This window comes from Syngnathus floridae, chromosome 2 (genome assembly GCF_059516105.1).
Source record: "Syngnathus floridae isolate MCC-2025c chromosome 2, RoL_Sflo_1.0, whole genome shotgun sequence".
NCBI lineage: Eukaryota > Metazoa > Chordata > Actinopteri > Syngnathiformes > Syngnathidae > Syngnathus > Syngnathus floridae.
Window position 1 is genome coordinate 12279871 of NC_142414.1, and position 20487 is coordinate 12300357.

Below are 20487 nucleotides of genomic sequence, written 5' to 3' on the forward strand. Positions count from 1 at the left end.
CATCTACACTAATGATTAATTGCGTGGTCCATTGCAACCAGTGGGTCCCTGGTTTGCATGTCAAAATATAATTCACTCTTCTATTTAAAGGTATGTCAGATCATTTGCTAACTAGTACGGCCTGAATTTACTTTGTAATGTCTTCCAGCTTGCTCTGACTGTCATTTGTGCAAGCAAAATGTTTCCACATCTCTCTCCGTGCCTGTTTTTCTTTAATGAGCTAGAGCAAAAACTTGTGGAGGAAATGCCCCTCAACTGAAAATGACACCATCAGCCATGATTGAGACAGCTCTATTAAATACGGTATAATTAAGGCAAAAAAAGGACAAAATGTAAACTTGCACGGACTTCCCTCACTAAAACCTGAATTTAATTGGATCCTAAATTATGTCCCTTATATTGTGTAAAAAAAAAATGTGGAGAAAAAGAATGACCCTAGCGACTTGCACATTATTGTATGTATATCCTAATGAAGGAGAACCAAGGAACGCCTTGTGGCTGAGGAGTAATTTCCTTTGAAGTCGCTCTATTAAAAAGTTGGTGATGAGAAGCCAAGAACAAAGACAGAGGATTCCAAAAGACGGGCCAATGAATGCATCAAAAACATGCACAACGTAGGAGGTGTCCTGAATGGCCCACGGCACTAATGTCGATTTAGTGTTGCCATGGCAGTGACAGAGATGCGGATCCCCTCACTGTTAGGCAATCCACCATTTATTATTCATAAATTATTTTGAAGTTGCTAGTTAGTGATGAAATAAAATGACTTCTTATAGTTGTTTTAATGAAAACATACGGAATGCCCCCTCCAAGCTGTGTTCTGTATGCAGGCCAGCCGGCAGCAGCATTCTGTTTCTTCATTTAAGATATTCCTGTTGAAATTCCCAGTGTGTGTCTATCCTCACTTTCATTAATATTTTGGTTCAAGCCCGAGGACCTGCTTCCTAAACATCAGTCTTGAAGTTTTTTAGCAGCGCATTATATTCCCCACATCCCTTCATGATGGAGTCAGCTCTGTTCTGCAGGAGGAGTCCGTTTTATTTGGGTTTGAAATTACAGTGGAAATGACAGCAAGCGGAATGAGTACTTATTATGCCCCCGTATTTGTTGTATTATCATCTTTGTGGCAGCTATAATGGTAGTGTTGTGATGCATGCTCATATTACTTAAACTCAGGGTGCCAACAGTTTGACAAGCGTGGTCCATGGTGCATTCATTATCTACGTGGGTGATGCTGGTAATGTGGGACGCTGTATTAATCTTACCCCCATGCACGTCGACGCTTATGTTAGTGTTTCAAAAATGACTGTTTGCCCAAGAATTTGCTTTTCTTTTTTTGTACTGTGCGGCGTATTTCATCATGTGTCAAAGATAAAAGATGCACGTCCACGCTATGCACCACCCGTGAAATGATTGTAAATGACTTTTATTCTTCCCTCGATCTAGCTAGGAATGCCTATTGTAACCGTGAAGGCCGTGCAGCTGTTTTGATAGCTTCTTTCTTCATATCTCAAGTCTTATTTGCGAATGTCAAAACCAAAACGGGAAGCTTGTGTGGTTCAAGTGCATGCATATAGGTCACTCTATGCTTATTTCTTTGATTCTTGTTGGCGGTAATATGTTAAGTTCTGTGTAATGGACTGAAATGTCAACATTGATTGTTTTTGACCTCCTTTTCTCAAGCAAGTCTGCTGTGTCCTGTTAGCATCTGCAGTCAAACTAAATTGTGTAACGGGTTGTGGCACTAGTCGTCATTGTGCCTGATTTAGGAAAGGTCTGTGTATTCAAAAACAGGGCACCTAAACTGATGTAGAAGATGATCTACTAATCTGGCGCACCCGGGAATGTCAAACAGGAAATATTGCTGCACAGTTCACCGAGCTTGCATTCATAATTCAATGAATGTCACTCAAACGTTATAAAAAAATAAAGGTTTAAAAACAAATTCTAAAATATTAAAGGCAAACATGATGTGGTAAACTAGCTATAACGGAAATGTACCTAGGCACTGATTCTTTCACGTACCACAAAAAGAAGTCCACATGCCACGAGTGGCACTTTGAGAATCAATGGTCTGTGGAGTCAGTTGCAAAAAGGTGTTCCGCACACTTTAGATGTGGTATTTGAATTTTGGAATGTGACTCCATGAAAAGATTATGTTTAACAAAATATCCAAATTGGGCATCATATCCTGAGGTGTGAACGTAACCTTAATCAACAATCGCCAACATCACACACTATTAGATTCTTCGAGCGCCCGCTATTTGGGATCTTAGTAAAGCAGGAGCTTTGTGTCGATGCTTGTCCGCCAATGGCATCAACAGCTCTTCAACTCTGGAAACAAGAAGAATTCTGAACCAGCATGTACATTTAAATATTCATGTCATGTATGCACGGCAGGTGGCAAAACCTTTACAGCAACCCATAGTGAAAGGGCAATGCACTGTGAGGCGAACGTAAAAGAGCATGAAGCCAGAGCAGTCTCTAAAGTTCATTGGGATTTTTATCACCTTGTAGATGGCACCGATGAGACCCATTGTTAGCAGGCCATTACAATGTAGGACAGCACATTAATGCAATCTGCTGGCTTGCTCACAAACATCACAGCCTGATATTTGGCAACTTCTGCTTTTGGAAACTAAACCCGTCTTTTTCATGCACCACGCCGCATTGTCTCTTTTCAGTGTAATTCCCTCCAAATCAGACTTTAATGTACTGTCAGGAAATTATAAATCGAGGAAGGGCTTGGGAGTGGAGACGATAGTGGGAGCTGACCTAACATCTAATGGTTTGTGGTGCATTTACTAGCTCTGAGTGCTCTTCCCACAGGCCAAGAACGCATCGGGATTGACTCCAAGTATGAGCAGGAAGGGAAGGTGCAGTTTGTGATCGATGCGGTGTACGCCATGGCCCACGCGCTGCACAACATGCAGAGGGACTTATGTCCCGACCATCCTGGCGTCTGTCCTCAGATGGAGTCCGCCGAAGGAAAAACTTTGCTCAAGTACATCCGCAATTCCAGCTTCAACGGTGAGTAAGACTTTCAAGGACATTATTGATGGAGGCGCAAGCGCCACAAACAGGTTCAAGTCAAACAAGCATTTGTTGATTAATATACAAAGATCCCACTGCTTTGACCTTTATTAAGCTGCTGAATACTTGATGACAAACTGCCGTGAAAAATACATGATCTTGACTTTCACTCTATAATTATGTACTAAACACTAAATATGCCCCATTATATGCATTAGAAAATACACGGGTTAATGAATGGGTTAATATGGATGGGTTAATGGGGGAAAAACACCCATCAGCCTGGATATTAGCAGCACAGTAAAAGGGGTCATCACACCATTTTGTTAATTAAAAAGAAATGTGTCCTTGTAAAGAGTCTCTTCATTAAGGAGCTTGGAGGCGTTACCAAGATAGCCGCCAAGACTTTTCGAGAAACAACAACTTCAAACTGTCATTATGTCATGACAATATGTAAAAAAATTAAAATAATAATATAAAGAACGGGCCAAAGAACTAAAAACAGAAATAATTTAATATAATCATTATGTATATATATTATATATATATATATATATATATATATATATATATATATATATATATATATGTTATTGCATACTTTAGGATAAACCTTGTATAAAAAGACAAGAGCATAGCTAATTAATGGATCCATACTGAGTGATCAGCTCATGGTTATTCATGAACCAACTTTCTGACCACTTTCTTCTTGACTTGTTCCTGATTACTCCTCAGCAAAGACACCGAGCTGCTCAAAATTGGTAACGACTCATTAATTGCTAATCACGTTAAGATCCCCCTCCACTTTAAGTGTGCCTTCACTTCATGTTCAAACATGAGGCATCAGCATACCAAATAATGTTTGTGTCGTTGTTCACATTCACCCGCCGTAGCGGGATTTAGCCGAGTTCATCTCCCAATTCAAGGTGTAAATGACTTGTATTATCATGACAACACTTTCATGATGTTTTGCACTGGATCAAATTCTTGGCCTTTAACAAAATGTTTGGATCGCCGCAGAAACAGTGGTCAAAGCTCAGCCATTCATTAAAAGTAGCCAGTCGGTTTGATGACGGAAGCTGAGCCGTGAGACAGAGGATGGAACTCTGTTCTTTTCCTACCTTGTTTTTTCCATCAAGACTGACAGCCACCCTGCTGAAAAAGAAATGGGATGCGCCCCAAAGTCTCCGTCGGCTTGACTGTCTTGTGCTGTGGTTTTCTTCCATTTGTTTTTTCTGTTGAATATCTAATTGAACATATTTTTTTATTTTTTTGTACCTATTGCAATATTAAAAAAAATGATTACGTACAGTTCTCTGATTGGTTTACCGCCCTGGTCGACGTATTTTACATACAACGTAATGTCCTCTGATTGGTTCATTGGGTCTACATATTACGTCGGCATATTGGGCTCGCACTCGCACTACACACTAAACACGGCAGGCACACAACAGCATTCACAAATTTTGGAATTTGGTCCACATAAAAAGGCGCACCTTATTAAAAGGCGTGCCTTCGGTTTTTGAGAAAATGAAAGGCTCTTAAGTGCACCTTATAGTGCGGCAAATACGGTACATTGGTTTTTAATAACAGTTTACAATTTAGCTTAAGGCACACTGATCAGTTATTTTTCTTTACTCCAACAATCGCATCTAGCGATCACCTCTTTGGATATCATTAAATCATTTCCAGCTTATTCATTGTCAAATATTCCGATCTTGCTTTTGATTTTTTTCCTGCGCTCGGCTCAGTCTCTTTGGACTTGCGTTTGCGTCCCTCATATCTGGATGCATTTACTGCGCTTGATCTTGTACCTTGATTGCGATACCCTACTGTATTATACGTATGAATATATATTGTATGCTGTTTCTATATGCATATTATGTAATATTAGCTGGTTTCAATGTTTTGGATTGTGTGGTCTTGATAAACAACAAAACTAATGAATTAACACAAATAATCAAAAAACAAACTAATGGATAAACAAATTGGGTTCGTTCACAAATTAAACGTGCTGGCTGAAGTCTTCAGTCCGTAAACACAGAAAATTGAACTTGTTTGGAAGGAGTGAACCTCATTTGCATCATAATAGATTCACACTTTTAACGAAAGTGGAGGCGGAGATCCGTTTTAATTTTCATGGGGGTGGAAATTTTTCTGGAAAACCATTTTCAGCACTAATTGTAACGCGTATTATTTTTGAGGTTCAGAAATGGTCTTTGAACATTCACAATCACTTCCTAATCATCTATTCCTCATGCCTTTCACTCTTATGAATAGTTCAGTCGTATTGGCAAAATTCAACGTGTGATTTAACATGTATGTTTTAATTGCAATAAAATAAAATAAAATAAAATAGGGGTGGTGCACTTTTTTTCATACCAAATGTATAAATAAATGAGTAAGAATATGGATGTCAACTACCAAATGGAGTAAAAAGAAAGTCCAAGAGTGATTCTTGAGAATGCCACAGCTTATAAAATAAAGCTGTAATAGGACAACTGTGATAGGCAGCCACCTCCTTCGCTGTCCAAGTAGAGTGCATCATCTGTTTTGCAAAGTATAACTTGCAGTCACCTAAAAGTGTTATCCGTGTCTTTCACACACTGCCACACAGCTGACATTTTTATAGTAACTACAGACGTACAGCAAAAATATTGACACTGTGTCGCTGTTGCTGCATCCCTAGAATGAACACTAATGGTTAAAAAAAAGTAAATGTAATAATGCAGGCCAGTCTTGGGAAATTTGTTTCAGACAAGAATGTCAATAGCTCCAGCCCTGTGTGATATCTGTCTGTCTGTCTCTCTGTCTGTTTCTCCGCTCTTGATCTTCTGCAATATTTAGGCCGCGACAGCAAGTGCTGTACTTAACAATTAATTTCAGTGGCTATTAATGACATCTGCACTGCAGGGCAACAGTGAGCGGAAGGAGAGAACGAAATGCAAGGCAACTTTGAGACGAGAGAAACGAGTGTCTTTACAGATGTGCTGGCCTGTCAGCCGGTGATCATTAGAAGCTCGTCTGAGGAACACCGTGTCCTTAGAAATTGGTCGAGATCAGACTGAGCTCTTTAAAAATAAAAAAAGAAAGAAAAAGTAGGTATGTGAATTATTTTCCTCAAACTGGCCTACTTTCAGAGGTGCTGGCATTAAAATAACTCTCCCCTATGACAAATGTTATGTGGAATATGTGTGGTGAGAATAATGTTCCCCGCATGAACTAAATACAAAACAGGATGTTCTAAACTCCTGATGTGCTTTCTGTTTATCCAGATGAATACTGACTAAATAGTCAAATGAATGCACTATAAATGACATAATGAACATTCCATTCCATTAGAATCCCTTTATTTTGAGAGGAGCATCAGAGAGAGATTACCCAGATGACCTTGGACCTGTCACCTGTCAATTACAGAGACATTGTGAATGGGGGCATTGAATTTAAATTGATTCTGGGCCAATTGCTGGACCACGTGATTAGCAATGAGCACAAACTGAATTACTAAAACCGAAAACTGTTATTAGCTACAGAAACTGTGGCTAGGGGCAGACGTGACCCCATGCCGTGTTTTGTCCAGGTCTCCCATAGTCTTTAGTTTGCTAGCTTCATGCTAATGCTACCACATAATGGGAAATGCATAAACAGAGTCAGCGAAAGCATTGTGTACAGTGTTCCCTCGATGTATTTTTTGGTGGATTTACGCCTCTATTGCAATGTTACAAGCCGCCCTGTAACTCCTAAACAGTTCCGTTCCTTCTATTTAATTGTTACACTTAATAAATGTTACTTTTAAAATGTAAAATGAAGAATAAATACGAGCTATGGGCTGCGAAAGGAGCTTGCTCACTTCCCCCAGCCTCCTCCTCCTCAGCAGCAGACCAGTAGAACATAACATTATGTTCAATTTTTATTTTTGTTCAAAAGTGGCTTAACTAGAATCCCGCGGTGAAGTTCAGCCAGATCATGGTTGACTCAAAGGCACATTTGAATAAGATTCTGAATTCCCCAAATGAACGTATTTCAAAGGTGCCATTCGGTTGTATGGGAGACTTTGTAAAGCACTTTGAACTCCATGGTGTCGATAAAAGCACATTTGCCCTTTTTCACTCATAAGCTGTAAAATAAATAAATATATACAAAAGCATGATAGACTGACACAAAAAATACATGAAACAGCTACTCCGCAAAAGGCGAATAGCGATATCGTGAGCGAACACTGTACACACATCAATAAAAGGAAAACTTGCAGAATATTTGAATATCAAATCTGTTGGCCACTGCAACTTTAAGAAGTGCTGAACGTAGTAGCCATTAGTTTTCAGACATTCTGTGTGCAGCCAAAAAATGGTTGGGTAACATTGGCCAAAGTGTTGCTGCACGTCTTTTCGATTTCCTGTCCACGGGCTAGCAATGGTGTCGGTTCACTGCAATACAGAACATTCTTCAGGGTTCCAATGGGACAATAAAACATGTGAAAATGCACACGCATTTCCTCTTCGCACGAGTGAATGGCCAAGAGGGTTTTTATTTTACACGAGATGACACAGAGCCGATGTTAAGACTGTGTTTACATGTAACATATTACCATTGTAGAAATAAATGATGTGTATGTATTTAACTTTTGTCCAAGTACACCAGCCATAAGAATTCCTTTTTTTTTCCCTTTCCTTTTCATAATCTGACCGTCATGTCATCAATCAACCCGTTGTCATGCCTGTTGCTAGTTTCCCAGGTTAGGACGCATGATTGTGGATATTGGGTTGATGCAATTCATTTTATTCTGTTATTGCCTAATATAGAGTATTTTATTTCCTTTAAAAAACATTGCACTTTTTTCGGAAGCTGGAACAGATGGATTGCATTTTCATTTGGTGGTGCAGCATCATCATCATCACCGTGCACCGTGAGATTAATTTGTCTTATTTAAAATGTTATTTTGAAATGAACTCCGTCATTCATTGTCATTCAAGCAACACGGCAACCGGTCTTAACAGGGCAATTTTTTTTCTTCAATTGTGTGAAGACAAACTTCTGTCAGGGAGATAAAGGCTACAAAGGCTCCAACACTGTCGCTATGGAAGCAGTGCAGGATGAGGGAGCGACTGTCTGTGTGCAGCGTTTCAGAGGGCATTATCAAAGCGAAGATACGTTAGATTGATTGAAAATCCGTTGTCCAATCTCAGTAACCATCTGGGCACATTTTATAGATTTGAGCTCGGCCAAAATCATTCAACTTGGAGTGACAAAGACGGGAGGCTGATTTCAGCTCAGCAAACAGGAGGCCGTTTCTTCCGTCTGCCTCCTTGTTCCCTCTCCGACGTTCTCTGTGGCCTTACGGCTGTTGCAAGCCTTTCCACAAGTGAAGGAAGGTGGTTATGTTGCGGTTTAGTGCATTTAGCCCATAACCCGGCACATTATCTTGTGTACGTGCTAGGGCTGATGTATATTTTAGAGTGTAGGACTGCAAACCTCCTTCTGTTTATATCCGAGTCACAGTGGTAAGGAGTGAGAGGCAGGAATAGAAAAAAAAAAAGGCGAGAATAATGATGTGAGAAAAACACAGCAGTGGATCCCCAGTCCACCCACACCGCTCAGCACAGCACAGCAGCTGCGCACTTTTTCATTCAAATGCATAAATCTTTCATCTTAGACGACATCCTTGGTTAGGAGTCGAATAAGAACATTTGGCTACTCTGAAATATCAGGCAACGGCAAATTGTGAGGAATTTTTAATACTTCTTTTATCAGCACGCACAGAAATGCCACTTAATTATTTTGCTGTAAAGCTGCGGCGTGCCAAGTTCCTCATGTCACATTCTTGACTGACTTTGTGTGTTTGTGCATTTGTGTGTGCACAACTGTTCTGCCGGTGCGCCCAATACCGATGTAACTCCTGTCACACATTTGCTCACAGTAGTCCGTGTCTTGCCTACATCTTTACACGCTCTCTCAACAGGTCTATTTTGGTGAAGGAGAGGAGGTATCAAATTGTCTGGCTCCCACGGAATTTACTGTCTGTGGTTTGTTTGTTGGTTGATTGGTTGGACACGTTTCTCTCATTTCATATTTGGTCAAATAAATGGCAGTTTCTACATACTTGACTGTAAAGAAATGGAACCCCGTCATCTCTTGTGATATTTTCACATTTAAACCCAAAAAGTTGACATTTTTCATTGAACGCCAAAGACATTGTATTGAGATATGCTGTTTTAAATGGATATTGGTCAAACTCCCACATCCGTGCTGTTGGAAATTAATTGCAATCAGATAATTTATGTGCAAACAGTAAGATTGGAGAGTGCTCATAGGGTGAACAAGAACAAGGTGAACATTTGTGGATAATTTTTGCATCTAATGAGCACACGAAGGACCTTCACTTATTTCTGAATATTTCAGATGTTTCCAAGCTTTTTATGTCAATTAATGTCCCACTACGACAGAGTGGATATGTTGAGCTAAATTAAGTCCGTCCATACTGATGAAATGATGATAATTACAAAACAGGAGTGTAAATATTTACTCTGTAATGAATTTCAGACTCCAACAAAGAAAGACAAAACGCTGATCTTAATGTTACATAAAACATTATAAAGCAACTCTTAAAGGTCCCATAGCGCACCTTTTAAAAAAAAAGCCCTTTTCAAGCTATTCCGATTGTTGAAAAAAACATTTGGAAGATGAGATGGCTGGATTTTTCATTAATATTTCATTAATATTTGATCAATTTGGGTTTTGGGAAAAAATAAATGTTGGGTTGCTTTAAACAAAAATAATTGTTATTTGTACAAAGCAGTCCAATTTAGAACACAAATTGGGTTGTTTTTAACCCAGCATTATATATATTATATAGTATATATATCTGTTAGAAGCCCATGTATGTATGTATGTATATATATATATATAACATGGTCCATGATAAGCTAAAAAAAATAACAAGATTAAAAGTGTGGAAAATTTTAATAGGTTGATAGCTCTGTTTATGGTCCTGTTGTATCATCATTATAAGAATGGCACATTTTGAAACAGCAATTGTCACATTGCAAGTCTGCCTGTATGCAAATTAGAAAGACATTTGCAACACACAGCACTGTTAAAAAGCCAAGCCAAAAAAAAATAATTCTTTTCTTCCCAGCCTTTTAGGAACATAACTGGCTTGTTCTTTCACCGGAAACTGACTTTTCCTCACTACTCTTGTCTTGTTTTGTTTTACAAGAGTCTTTTTGGCAGAAACTTTTGTAGAGTGTTCAATGACAAATGCCCTTGGAAAGAAAACTGGAGGAAGATGAAATTCCCCTCTTGCTTAAAACGATGAAAAAGGTGCTGTGGCCTCTCAGTGCCACAAGCTCTATTGTAGATTAAACAAAACCAAAAAAAAAACTGTTTTGGGACATATGCTTTTGGTCCTTTTGCTGTACTTTTTATAGCCAGAGCTATGAAGATTCTTAATTCCAAAGCCAAGTGTCATCAGGCTCCCGCTGTCCTAGTTAAAAAATACTATCTCCATTTGTGCTCATGGCCCACTGAACACAGTGGCAAGGTGGCTGATCCTGTCCACACGTAAATCTTTTTTTTTTTTTTAATCCTCCCACCTTAGACTGAGCTCTTAAAACGCCCGGTCAACAATTTAGCCCTTATGTTTCAAATGAAGCATGAGCCTTTTCATCTGAGTGCTGTTCTATATTCATTTCTGCAGCGAGGATGTCCTTTGAGGACATGCGTAAACATGTACAGTACTGTCCACGATATAAAAAAATAAATAAAATAAAAAAAATAAAAAACAAGGTTGCGTTGTCCTCGTGACGTTAATTAGTGCAATCTTCAGGATTCTGCTTAAAACAGGCTGTTACGCACTGAGAGCAGATGGAGGCCATATGACGCTTTGGCTGACCTGCTTATTCTGCCTCCATTTCCTGTTGTTGTCTGCTGTGTGAATGCCATGCATCGCCTCTAACCCGGGGTGCACACTTAGTCAGGTCCAAATATTGGACATGGACACAATTGGCATCTTTTTGCATTGTAACACCACCACAATGATTCGAAACAAATTAAATGTGCTTCACTGCAGATTTTTGGATTTATTTTGAAGTTACTTGCAAGTGAAAAGTGGAGGAATTGCAATAGTCGGGGGTTTTTTTGCCTCCACTTTTTAAAGTACCAAAAGTAATGGACCGAATGAACAATCATAAATCAAACTTTTCAATACAGAGTAGTTGCAAATGATTTGCACTCAATTGCAGCCTAAAGTGGAATGTGTCAAAGACATCAGCGGATGATGGATTTTATTCCTGCTGATGCGACAACAACTGTCTTCACATTTTCCTGTCAGTTTTGTCTTCAGTAAGTGAAATACATGCTCAGTCGGCTTCAGGTCGGGTGATTGACTTTGACTTTCCACCTTTTTGGCCTACAAAATGCTTTGGTGGCTTTCGCAGTATGCGTGGGGTCATAGTCCGTCTGCACTGTGAAGTGCTGATTGAGGAGTCTTGACGTGTTTTGCTAAATTTGAGCAGATCATCAAATTACTTGAAACAATTCAAAAGTCATCCTGCTCTTCTTGTCAGCAGTCATATCGATGAGCATGTAAAAGTCTGCAGTTAAAGCACAACCAAATATTTATCGACCTGACTATCTGTCAACAATGGTTAGTTTTCACTGACACCACTTGAGAGCCAGCAAATGTAACCACGAATTGCAGGTGGAATTCTATTTCTCCTGTGGCCACCGCACAGACTCGATGATGAATAGGAAGCAGGTGAGGTGCTGCAGTAGCAGTCAGTAGGGAGATGACGTTCTTGCTTCCAGTTATGGTCAAGTGCAGGATGTAGGTCATGACAGTTTTTAGAGGTTGATGAAACTCGGGCACTGTATGTCCTAGTACGCTACCACACAGCAAGACAAAAGGGGTTACAGTTTCACGATTTTGTTTTGTTTTTCCAAATCAAATGCGACACAATGTCTTACCAATGGCCACCTTTTCTCTCTGTGTACAGGCAGTGCTGCCACCCCGGTTGTCTTTAATAAGAATGGTGATGCTCCAGGACGTTATGATTTGTTCCAGTTCCAGATGACCAACTCCTCCATCCCGGAGTATAAGGCGGTCGGACAGTGGGCGGAGAGCCTCCAGCTCAGGGTACGACTATTTCCTGGTAACACTACGAATGCTTAAGCTTTTAGCGTAACTACTTAAGAAAACATCTCATAGCTATTTGCTTGCTTTTCGTTATGGATTGTGTTTTAAGTTTTTTATGTGTACATTTTCAGAATTCGTAAACGCTCAATTAAGATAACGTGACTATTATTTATTGTTCATTTTAATTTTTTTTTTTTTTTTTTTTATTTTCGCTAAACGTTAAAAATTTACTTGGGCAATTATGCAAATAGGCTAATGAAATGTAAAACAACTACAATAGTGCCTTGACTTTCGAGTGACCCAAGTTTTTTTTTAGAGGTAAAAGCCATATTTCAGACGAATTTTGGTTTGACTTGCATGCAAAAACTTTAGGTCGCAGATGGCGGCAGTCAACTCGGTTCACTTCACAATAAGCACCAGTTTGGCAGATAGTGAACAATTCTTCCAAAAGAAGCTTGAAGCTGTTTATTGCCACTTTCAGTTGAATTTTTCTGCCAAACTAAATATAAAACAAAGAGAAGTATATGTCGTGTATTTAAAACAGCTACATAACTATTCCTTAAAGTCTGTAAACTGAATGCTAGCACAAAATGCAAAATGCAAGGAAAGCATTGACGCTTCATGAATTATTTGTGAAACTTTGTTTATGTCTCTATTTTACTGCCTCTAAGTGGTCAAGACGCACACACCAGAATGACTGAAATAGATTAAATGAATTTCCATTCTTTGCCATTGTTAAACATAATTGGGAAAAGAGTATATTGAAGTATGGTCACAGAAAGAATTGAACTGGCAAGTCAATACACCACTGTACATTTCTGAAGAATATTATTCCTTTACTGCTGCATGTTGGAGATAGGCTCGAGTGCGAATGTTTTATCTTTTGGGAAAGTGAAGAATCTTTTTTGTGAAATGGAAGGACATTGTTTGCATCTTAAATACAGCGTGAGCTCAGGTGCAAACATCTTTTACTAATCGTGTGCAGAAATACCCTGTTTTCCTATTACAAACACAAAAGGGAAGTTTCTCGAGCTGGAAGCAGATAAGACAGATGTCTCACACGCACATGAGCGCACACACACACACACACACACTTCTGTTTCTCTATCTCATATGAGGACACTACTCACACCGACTTTCACTGACATCCCGGAAATAAGGTGGTAATGTGGTTTTGGAAGTAAATGAGTAAATACATGTATGAAGCAGTCAATACAGTGCAGACCTCTGCCAAGACCGAACAATACTCTTGCCATACAGTCTTTATTTCCTAATTTTATATACGACCTTTATTTTCCTTCGTGTTCTTGGAGAAAGATAATGTAAGATGCTGGTCACATGTTTTGAGTTACGAGCATAGTCATAGTACAATCTTAATTCGTATCTCAATGCACTGTTGTAGTTGAAACAAGATTTTCATAAAGCAAACAATTGTCAGATTTGCCTCACAGGGCCAATTTGGTGATTCCACAATAATGTCAGTATTTTTGCTGATGTGTTTGGGTTTTTTTTTTTACGCTTATGGTTTTTGGTTATGTTATTCGATAAATATTGATTCTAAACTGCTCCAGATGATGTGCATGACACATTTGTGTGCTGATAAACTGTGTTTAAGAATCACAATCCTTACAGTTTGTATAGGCCTAGTCCTTTAAAACACACAGGGAATTGGTCTCCGACATTTTTATCTGTTGTAGAAAAGAAGCCGCAATAACAAGCATGTTTTGGACATAAACACAAATGTACAGAGAGTCATTAGGCAATGTAGTGTGTAGTGCAGTGAAATTTATATAAAATTGGAATTGTTTCATGTGGGACACATAAAGGAATAACTTATCTTCTCAAAAAAAAATGCAGAGTCGCAAAGTAACATAAAGTGTCCAGTAGAGCCGTAATACTGATCAAACAGTTATGCAAATGATGCAGAACGATGGAGCTCCGACAACAAATACAGTCGTGGCAGCATGACAGGGATGTGCAAAATTGACAAAGTACCACTATGAAATTGTGAGTCAACTGTATCAGACGTTAATGGAAAGGGGAAATTAACACTAGTGTGCAATGTTCGACAGCGCCTAGTGACTGACCGCCGCAACTAAGGACAGCAGGAAAAATGAGTGAACAACCTTAGTATTGACTCCATCAAATCTGAAGTCGTTCAACCCCTTCTGTCTACCTGTCTGTTACACCATAACTATAAATTTGAAGCAAATCTTTTTTACGAGTCGAATGGCAACTGCAAGACGTCCTACTGCTGCGATCATTTTTTTTCTTCTTTTTACATGGCAGCCATGACTGTATTTCAGCCGTAGATTGGCGGATGCTTTGGAAAAAGAGAGCTTTCAAGTCAAGTGTCGGTCTTTTATCATTTAGGCGTTTGAGGGTCTCCGATGTTGAGAACTGAGTCCTAAATATTCACTCGCTGTGTTACTCCCTAATGTTTTTTTGATGCAGATTTTTCTGAACACGGTGACACCCGAAATGTATGATCACGCATCAGATGGAATTGAATATACTCCTCAAACGAATCAACCAGATATAACTTGTAAGCTTTCACAGCTTTATAAGATATCGTGATATGAGATTTTATATAATATGATTATTTTCTTTGTATATGAAAGATAACTGTGAAGAAAATATCATCTTCAAATATTTTCTCTTCACCCAAAAGGCATCTGTGGTCAGATTTGAATGCAGTGGTGCAGAGACAGCTGCCGTGCAAACTGTTCATTGCTGCTCACTGACAGAGCACGAGAATTGACGTCAGTGATTCATCTGGAACATAAAGAACCTGATCCGTGTTTTTCTTTCTTTTTTTTTTTCATAGCAAACACGGTTTGAAAATATCGACATAGAGAACCAAGCTGGGCTAAAATGTTGTCGTATCGCCACGTGACTAAGATTACAAACAACACGGCATTTCCATCCAGATGAGATAGCATTTGCATAATTGCTGTCTGGGTCACAAGAATTAAACTTAACGCGATGCATTTCAGAGCACAGGTGGAATAACTTCTGGTGGATGGATATTTTTGGTTGTTCTGCAATGATTACAAACCAAATGTCGCAGTGCAATTATATTTCAGTGCGATAAAAACTGATCCACTTTTCCACGCTTTTCCATCTGACGAGAGCTCATACGAACTGTCAAATTAAGCACTACAGCAAAAACACTAACAGCCATGAGAGTCCAAGGTGTCAACATTCTTGCTTGTGGTTCCCATAGCAACTGAGCTGTTGGGCTCATTACTGTTTCCACACAGTGTGTAATCGGGAGGTTTTCCAGCAAGCACCCTTCATTGTCCAAATAACAAATGGCACGTCAGTGCCCTCGGATAAATGGCAGATGATAATCTAGCCAGACACCAAAGAAGTGACACATTTGTCATGCAGGTGCACTAGCAAACACTGCACATGTGTGTATTTGTGTGTATTGTAGTGGGGTGTCGTGGAAGGGTGCTACCTCGTGTCAACAACAAGCCTTTTGGCACATTTTTGGAACCTGATCTTCAACAGAGCTATGTTTCACAGCAGGATAAGGTATCTGCGCCTCTGTTGACCATTTAAATAATCTACGATCCAACCTTTGAATGGACTACATGAAACTGCATGAGACAAATTTATCTCAGATGTATATATAGCAGACAGCTACCAGCAGGTGACTAAATTTACAATATGATACAGTGCACTGCAGTAGAGTGGTGCTTTGGCTTATTGTTCAATTCCGTCCGTGACCAGACTTGAAACTCAAAACAAGCTGTCTTTCCCCCTTGGAATAAATGGGAATGCCAATAAATGCATATTTCAGCCCTTGTGCTGCTTCTGGTGTGTGTGCCTTGGTCAACAAAGGCCAGTATAATTTCAGACATTGGCAAACACACGAAGAATACTTTCACAACCGTCTTGTAAAATGTCACTATTAGTAATATTGATTTATTTTCACAGTAATTAAATAATATTTCCCTGTGCGTATTGTCATATTGTCAGTCTACATGAGTTGCTGAACTGTTTGTTTTTCAAATTTCTATTTCATAAGTCATTGGTTCCATTTTTTCTCTTGTGCACCTAAAACCTTTTGACATACTTTGAGTACGCCTTCACGTATACATGTGTTGGTGATTTGTCAAAAGTAGAACATAATGCAAGTGATTATTAAATGAAACCATTTTACTGTGTCCCTTAAATGTGAACATTTACTAATTCTCAGGTATGTTTTTAATTTGTCATTTAAAAGTAGTAAGTTTAACTAATAAACCTTTGTTATATATGCCTCTTCTAACATTTACCAAAAAAACAACTGGAGCTACTTTGAATGAGTGTGACTTAAAGAGGCATTCAAACTTAAAACGTCATAAACCAAGACACCTACGGAGCAGTCAGACACACTTCAGCAGTTTTACTTTCCATTCATTAGTTTGAGCTTTAATGAGACACTTGAGCTGATATGCTTGATATGAAATGATATGATTATTTTGGTGTGGCAGTGACACGAGTTGTCTCGCAGAGGAAAAAAGCTGTCGTGCATGTGCCACTTTACTGATGGGCTCATGAAATGACTGAGAAGATTTTTGTAACACCTTGGAAATAAATGATTAAATGTTTCCATGTATCCACTGCTGGCATAGAGCTTACCCTGGTTGTCAAATGCCGCCTTAATAAAACATATTCGTTTAACATACACACAGATTATCCAATACGACTGTAAATTTCTGGTCCATAGACTGTGATTGGCTGGCAACCAGTTCAGGGTGTCCCCCTGCACACCCGCGACCCCCGTGGGAATAAGCGGTACAGATAATGGATGGATGGATGTTTAGATTTACTCCCACACTACAACTCTACTTTATTTTTAACCGATGTAACAACCATGAAAACAAGTAGAATCTCACAATAAATGGGAAACTCATCCAAAGGCATCATCAAAGTAAATTTACCATCGTGGGTTTTGACCAAATATAATAACCCTTTTTCATTATGTTTTAGATTTAGAGTCTGGATAATGGACAGTCAAACATGGGGCCTCTCGGGGTGGAATTGAAGGTGGTAGCTCGGCACCATATTTGTACACGGACAAGATTAGTTTAATAAGTACAAACAGCCCTGCAGAGACTAAAGTAGACATTTGCAACCTAAAATCCATTACGTGTTCATATTTTACACCTCACTTGCTCCTTCATTAGAACAGGTTTATGGCATTTCTCATTATTTTTAATCGAATGAACATAAGTCTGTTGCCATGGTAATCGCTTTTACCTTTGAGAATAAGACAAGTCTCTTGGCAAGATATAAACAGATGCTACCGTTGCACTGTCCCGCTGAGGAATTATGTAAGTGATGATGAATCCGTTCCGCCGCCTGACAGAAAGGTTGTGGGTTCGAGTCTTCGCTCTGGCCTTTCACGGTCGAGTGTGCTCACTCTCCCTCTGCTTGCGTGACTTCCGTTTCTTACATTTGTTCTCTCTGCGGGTGTATTGGCCAGGTCTCGATATGTTGTTTGTTTATGTCTAACTGTCTTATCCTGTTCATGTTCCCCCTTGCAGCTGGAGGAGCTTCAGTGGCCCGACGGGGAGCAGGAGCTGCCCATCTCTGTGTGCAGTCTGCCTTGTAAGACCGGGGAGAGAAAGAAGAGGGTCAAAGGGATACCGTGCTGCTGGCACTGCGAGCTCTGCGACGGATACCAGTACCAGTCTGACGAAACCTCCTGCCGCCTGTGCGCGTACAACATGAGGCCCAACCCCAACAGGACCGCCTGCCAGCCCATCCCGATTACCAAACTGGAGTGGCACTCCCCTTGGGCAGTCATCCCTGTCTTCTTGGCCATGCTCGGCATCATCGCCACCATTTTCGTCATGGCCACGTTCGTTCGCTACAACGACACGCCCATCGTGCGCGCGTCGGGCCGAGAGCTGAGCTACGTGCTGCTGACTGGCATCTTTCTGTGCTACATCATCACCTTCCTGATGATCGCCAAGCCCGACGTGGGCGTGTGCGCCTTCAGGAGGATCTTCCTGGGTCTGGGCATGTGCATCAGCTACGCGGCGCTGCTCACCAAGACAAACCGCATCTACCGGATCTTCGAGCAAGGCAAGCAGACTGTCACGGCCCCACGCTTCATCAGCCCCACCTCCCAGATCGCTATAACGTCCAGTCTGATCTGCGTGCAGCTGCTGGGCGTGCTGGTGTGGTTCGCCGTGGACCCCCCCAACACCATTATCGACTATGATGAGCAAAAAACAATTAACCCCATGCTGGCTCGTGGCGTACTCAAGTGCGATATCACAGACTTGCAGATCATCTGCTCGCTGGGTTACAGTATCCTGTTGATGGTGACGTGCACCATCTACGCCATCAAGACGAGAGATGTCCCCGAAGACTTCAACGAAGCCAAGCCCATCGGCTTCACCATGTACACCACCTGCATCGTGTGGCTGGCTTTCATCCCCATTTTCTTTGGCACGGCCCAGTCTGCTGAGAAGGTGAGTCATTGACTCCCCGCCGTCTGTGTCTCCGCCCTTTGCTTTGTCTCGGTGTCTCCTTCAAATCATATATTCTCAGTCAGCCCTTCAGCCCTCCTTTTATCTTGTCCAAACACACACACACACACACGTGCACATTTGTGAGACACAATATGATAAACAGCACACGCAGAGCACCTCCTCTCACACTCATTTCACGACTGTATAACTTATGGGCTCATTTGCGTTTTGATCTCTCATCGCGCCGTTTTGCATGGGAACCCGCACTTGTCCAAACAGACAGAAATAAGCACACAAAAAAGGAGAGGGGAGGGGTGCGCCGTTAGCGACCAGAATCCCGAAATGCCCGAGGAGCCATGCGAACGGGGGTGTGGGCTGCTCCAGATGCCATTATCTGGGCTCTCACGCCGAGGGCTGCGTTTACACCATTATGCGGCATTCTGGGAAGGCAGACAAACAGGTGCAGGAAGAGGAGGATGAGGGCCAAGTGGAGGAGGAAGGCGGCGAGGAACTGAGGGAATGATGCTGGATTCAGCACATTCCATCTCTTGACAGCTTCGCTCTCCCCAAAGAAAGCATTTGACATCGGGTGCTCCCGGAGTTGATTGAGAATATGACATTCTGACCTTCTGTACGAGTGACTGCTTATCTGGCCGGCAGCCGCCGGAATACAGATGCATTCATCAGGCCCACTCACGAGACGTCCGTGTTGCCCGCCGACATTTGTGCAGAAAACAGAATGCAAGGCAAGTTTTCCCTTGACAGAATATCGATGCTGACAGGAAAGCGTTACTTATGGCGAACCTTTAGAGAACTCCGGCACTCGATATCCGTCCTGCTAAGCAACTGCTTGAGATGGATCAGAAAGTGATTTTCCTCATCTCAATTTGGCGCTGATTTCATAGACGAATTACACCCTCAGCAGCGATTAGGAGTTCATTATGTTACTCACAGAGAGTAGCGAGGCACTAATGTGTTTTCCTTTCCTCTTATGCAGTTAACTCCTCCTTTGCCTGTCAGTTCACACCACAGAGTCCTGGTTTAATGGCCTCTGTGGCTGAATGTCTACTTGCTCCCTTGCCGCAGATAGTGAGAAGTGCCTTTGCATGTCCTGTAAGAAGCCGCTGCCGCAGTAGCAGCAGCAGCAGCGGCAGCACTGTAGTTAAGGAGATCTTATTCATATTTCAACTCATGCCCATGTTTTCAGCATGAGCAAGCATTTGCTTTTTAAAAACTGTACGTCTTGTCTTAAATTAATAAAATCCAGACTGGGGGGAAAAAACACCATGCATGTGCCAAGCTTCTGACATGGAATCAAAACATTTTGCGGACTTTTTTCATTTTGTCTCGCTAAGATTTGAAATTGTCTAGAAAAAATAAATTCAAGCCAAAGCTGTACACTGATTCAAAAAACATTTCAGTGGTGCATTCGTGAGACAAGTTTAACATGCATATCTCAAATCACCTTTTCCAAAAAAATTTTGCAATTTGTATTTTGAAGAGATCGAATAGCACTCTGCAACATTTACCTCATAAAACCATACAGTAACAATTACAAAGAATTAAAACATGTAAATAGTATGTCCATGTGTGCCAGCTAAGAACGGACGGATGTATGGATAATAAGAATTGAATATATTTTGTCACGCTGCATCAATTGAATGCTGCTTTGTCTGTTGTAACTGCCTTGGCCATCTAGGGGCAGTATAAGACACACAGATGGATATACCCTTCCTTAAGGCATTCATTATGAATCCCACTGTAGTTCTAGCCCATCCTAACTGGATGAAGCAGGCAATCATTTTGATGTGTCTTAACAAATATTCTAGTGCGGCTCATAATAAC

At 40.6% G+C, this 20487-nt stretch overlaps 1 protein-coding gene across 3 annotated transcripts in view; it reads left to right on the plus strand.

Moving 5' to 3' along the window:
* LOC148401792 (metabotropic glutamate receptor 7-like) overlaps nucleotides 1-20487 on the plus strand; it is a 93001-nt gene that overhangs the window by 58837 nt on the left and 13677 nt on the right. For all 3 annotated transcript variants that reach the window (XM_088368605.1, XM_088368607.1, XM_088368606.1), the window contains exons 6-8: nucleotides 2830-3030; nucleotides 12027-12166; nucleotides 17707-18642. In XM_088368605.1, the coding sequence (XP_088224731.1) occupies nucleotides 2830-3030; nucleotides 12027-12166; nucleotides 17707-18642 (1277 nt within the window). The remainder of the gene's footprint in view (nucleotides 1-2829; nucleotides 3031-12026; nucleotides 12167-17706; nucleotides 18643-20487) is intronic.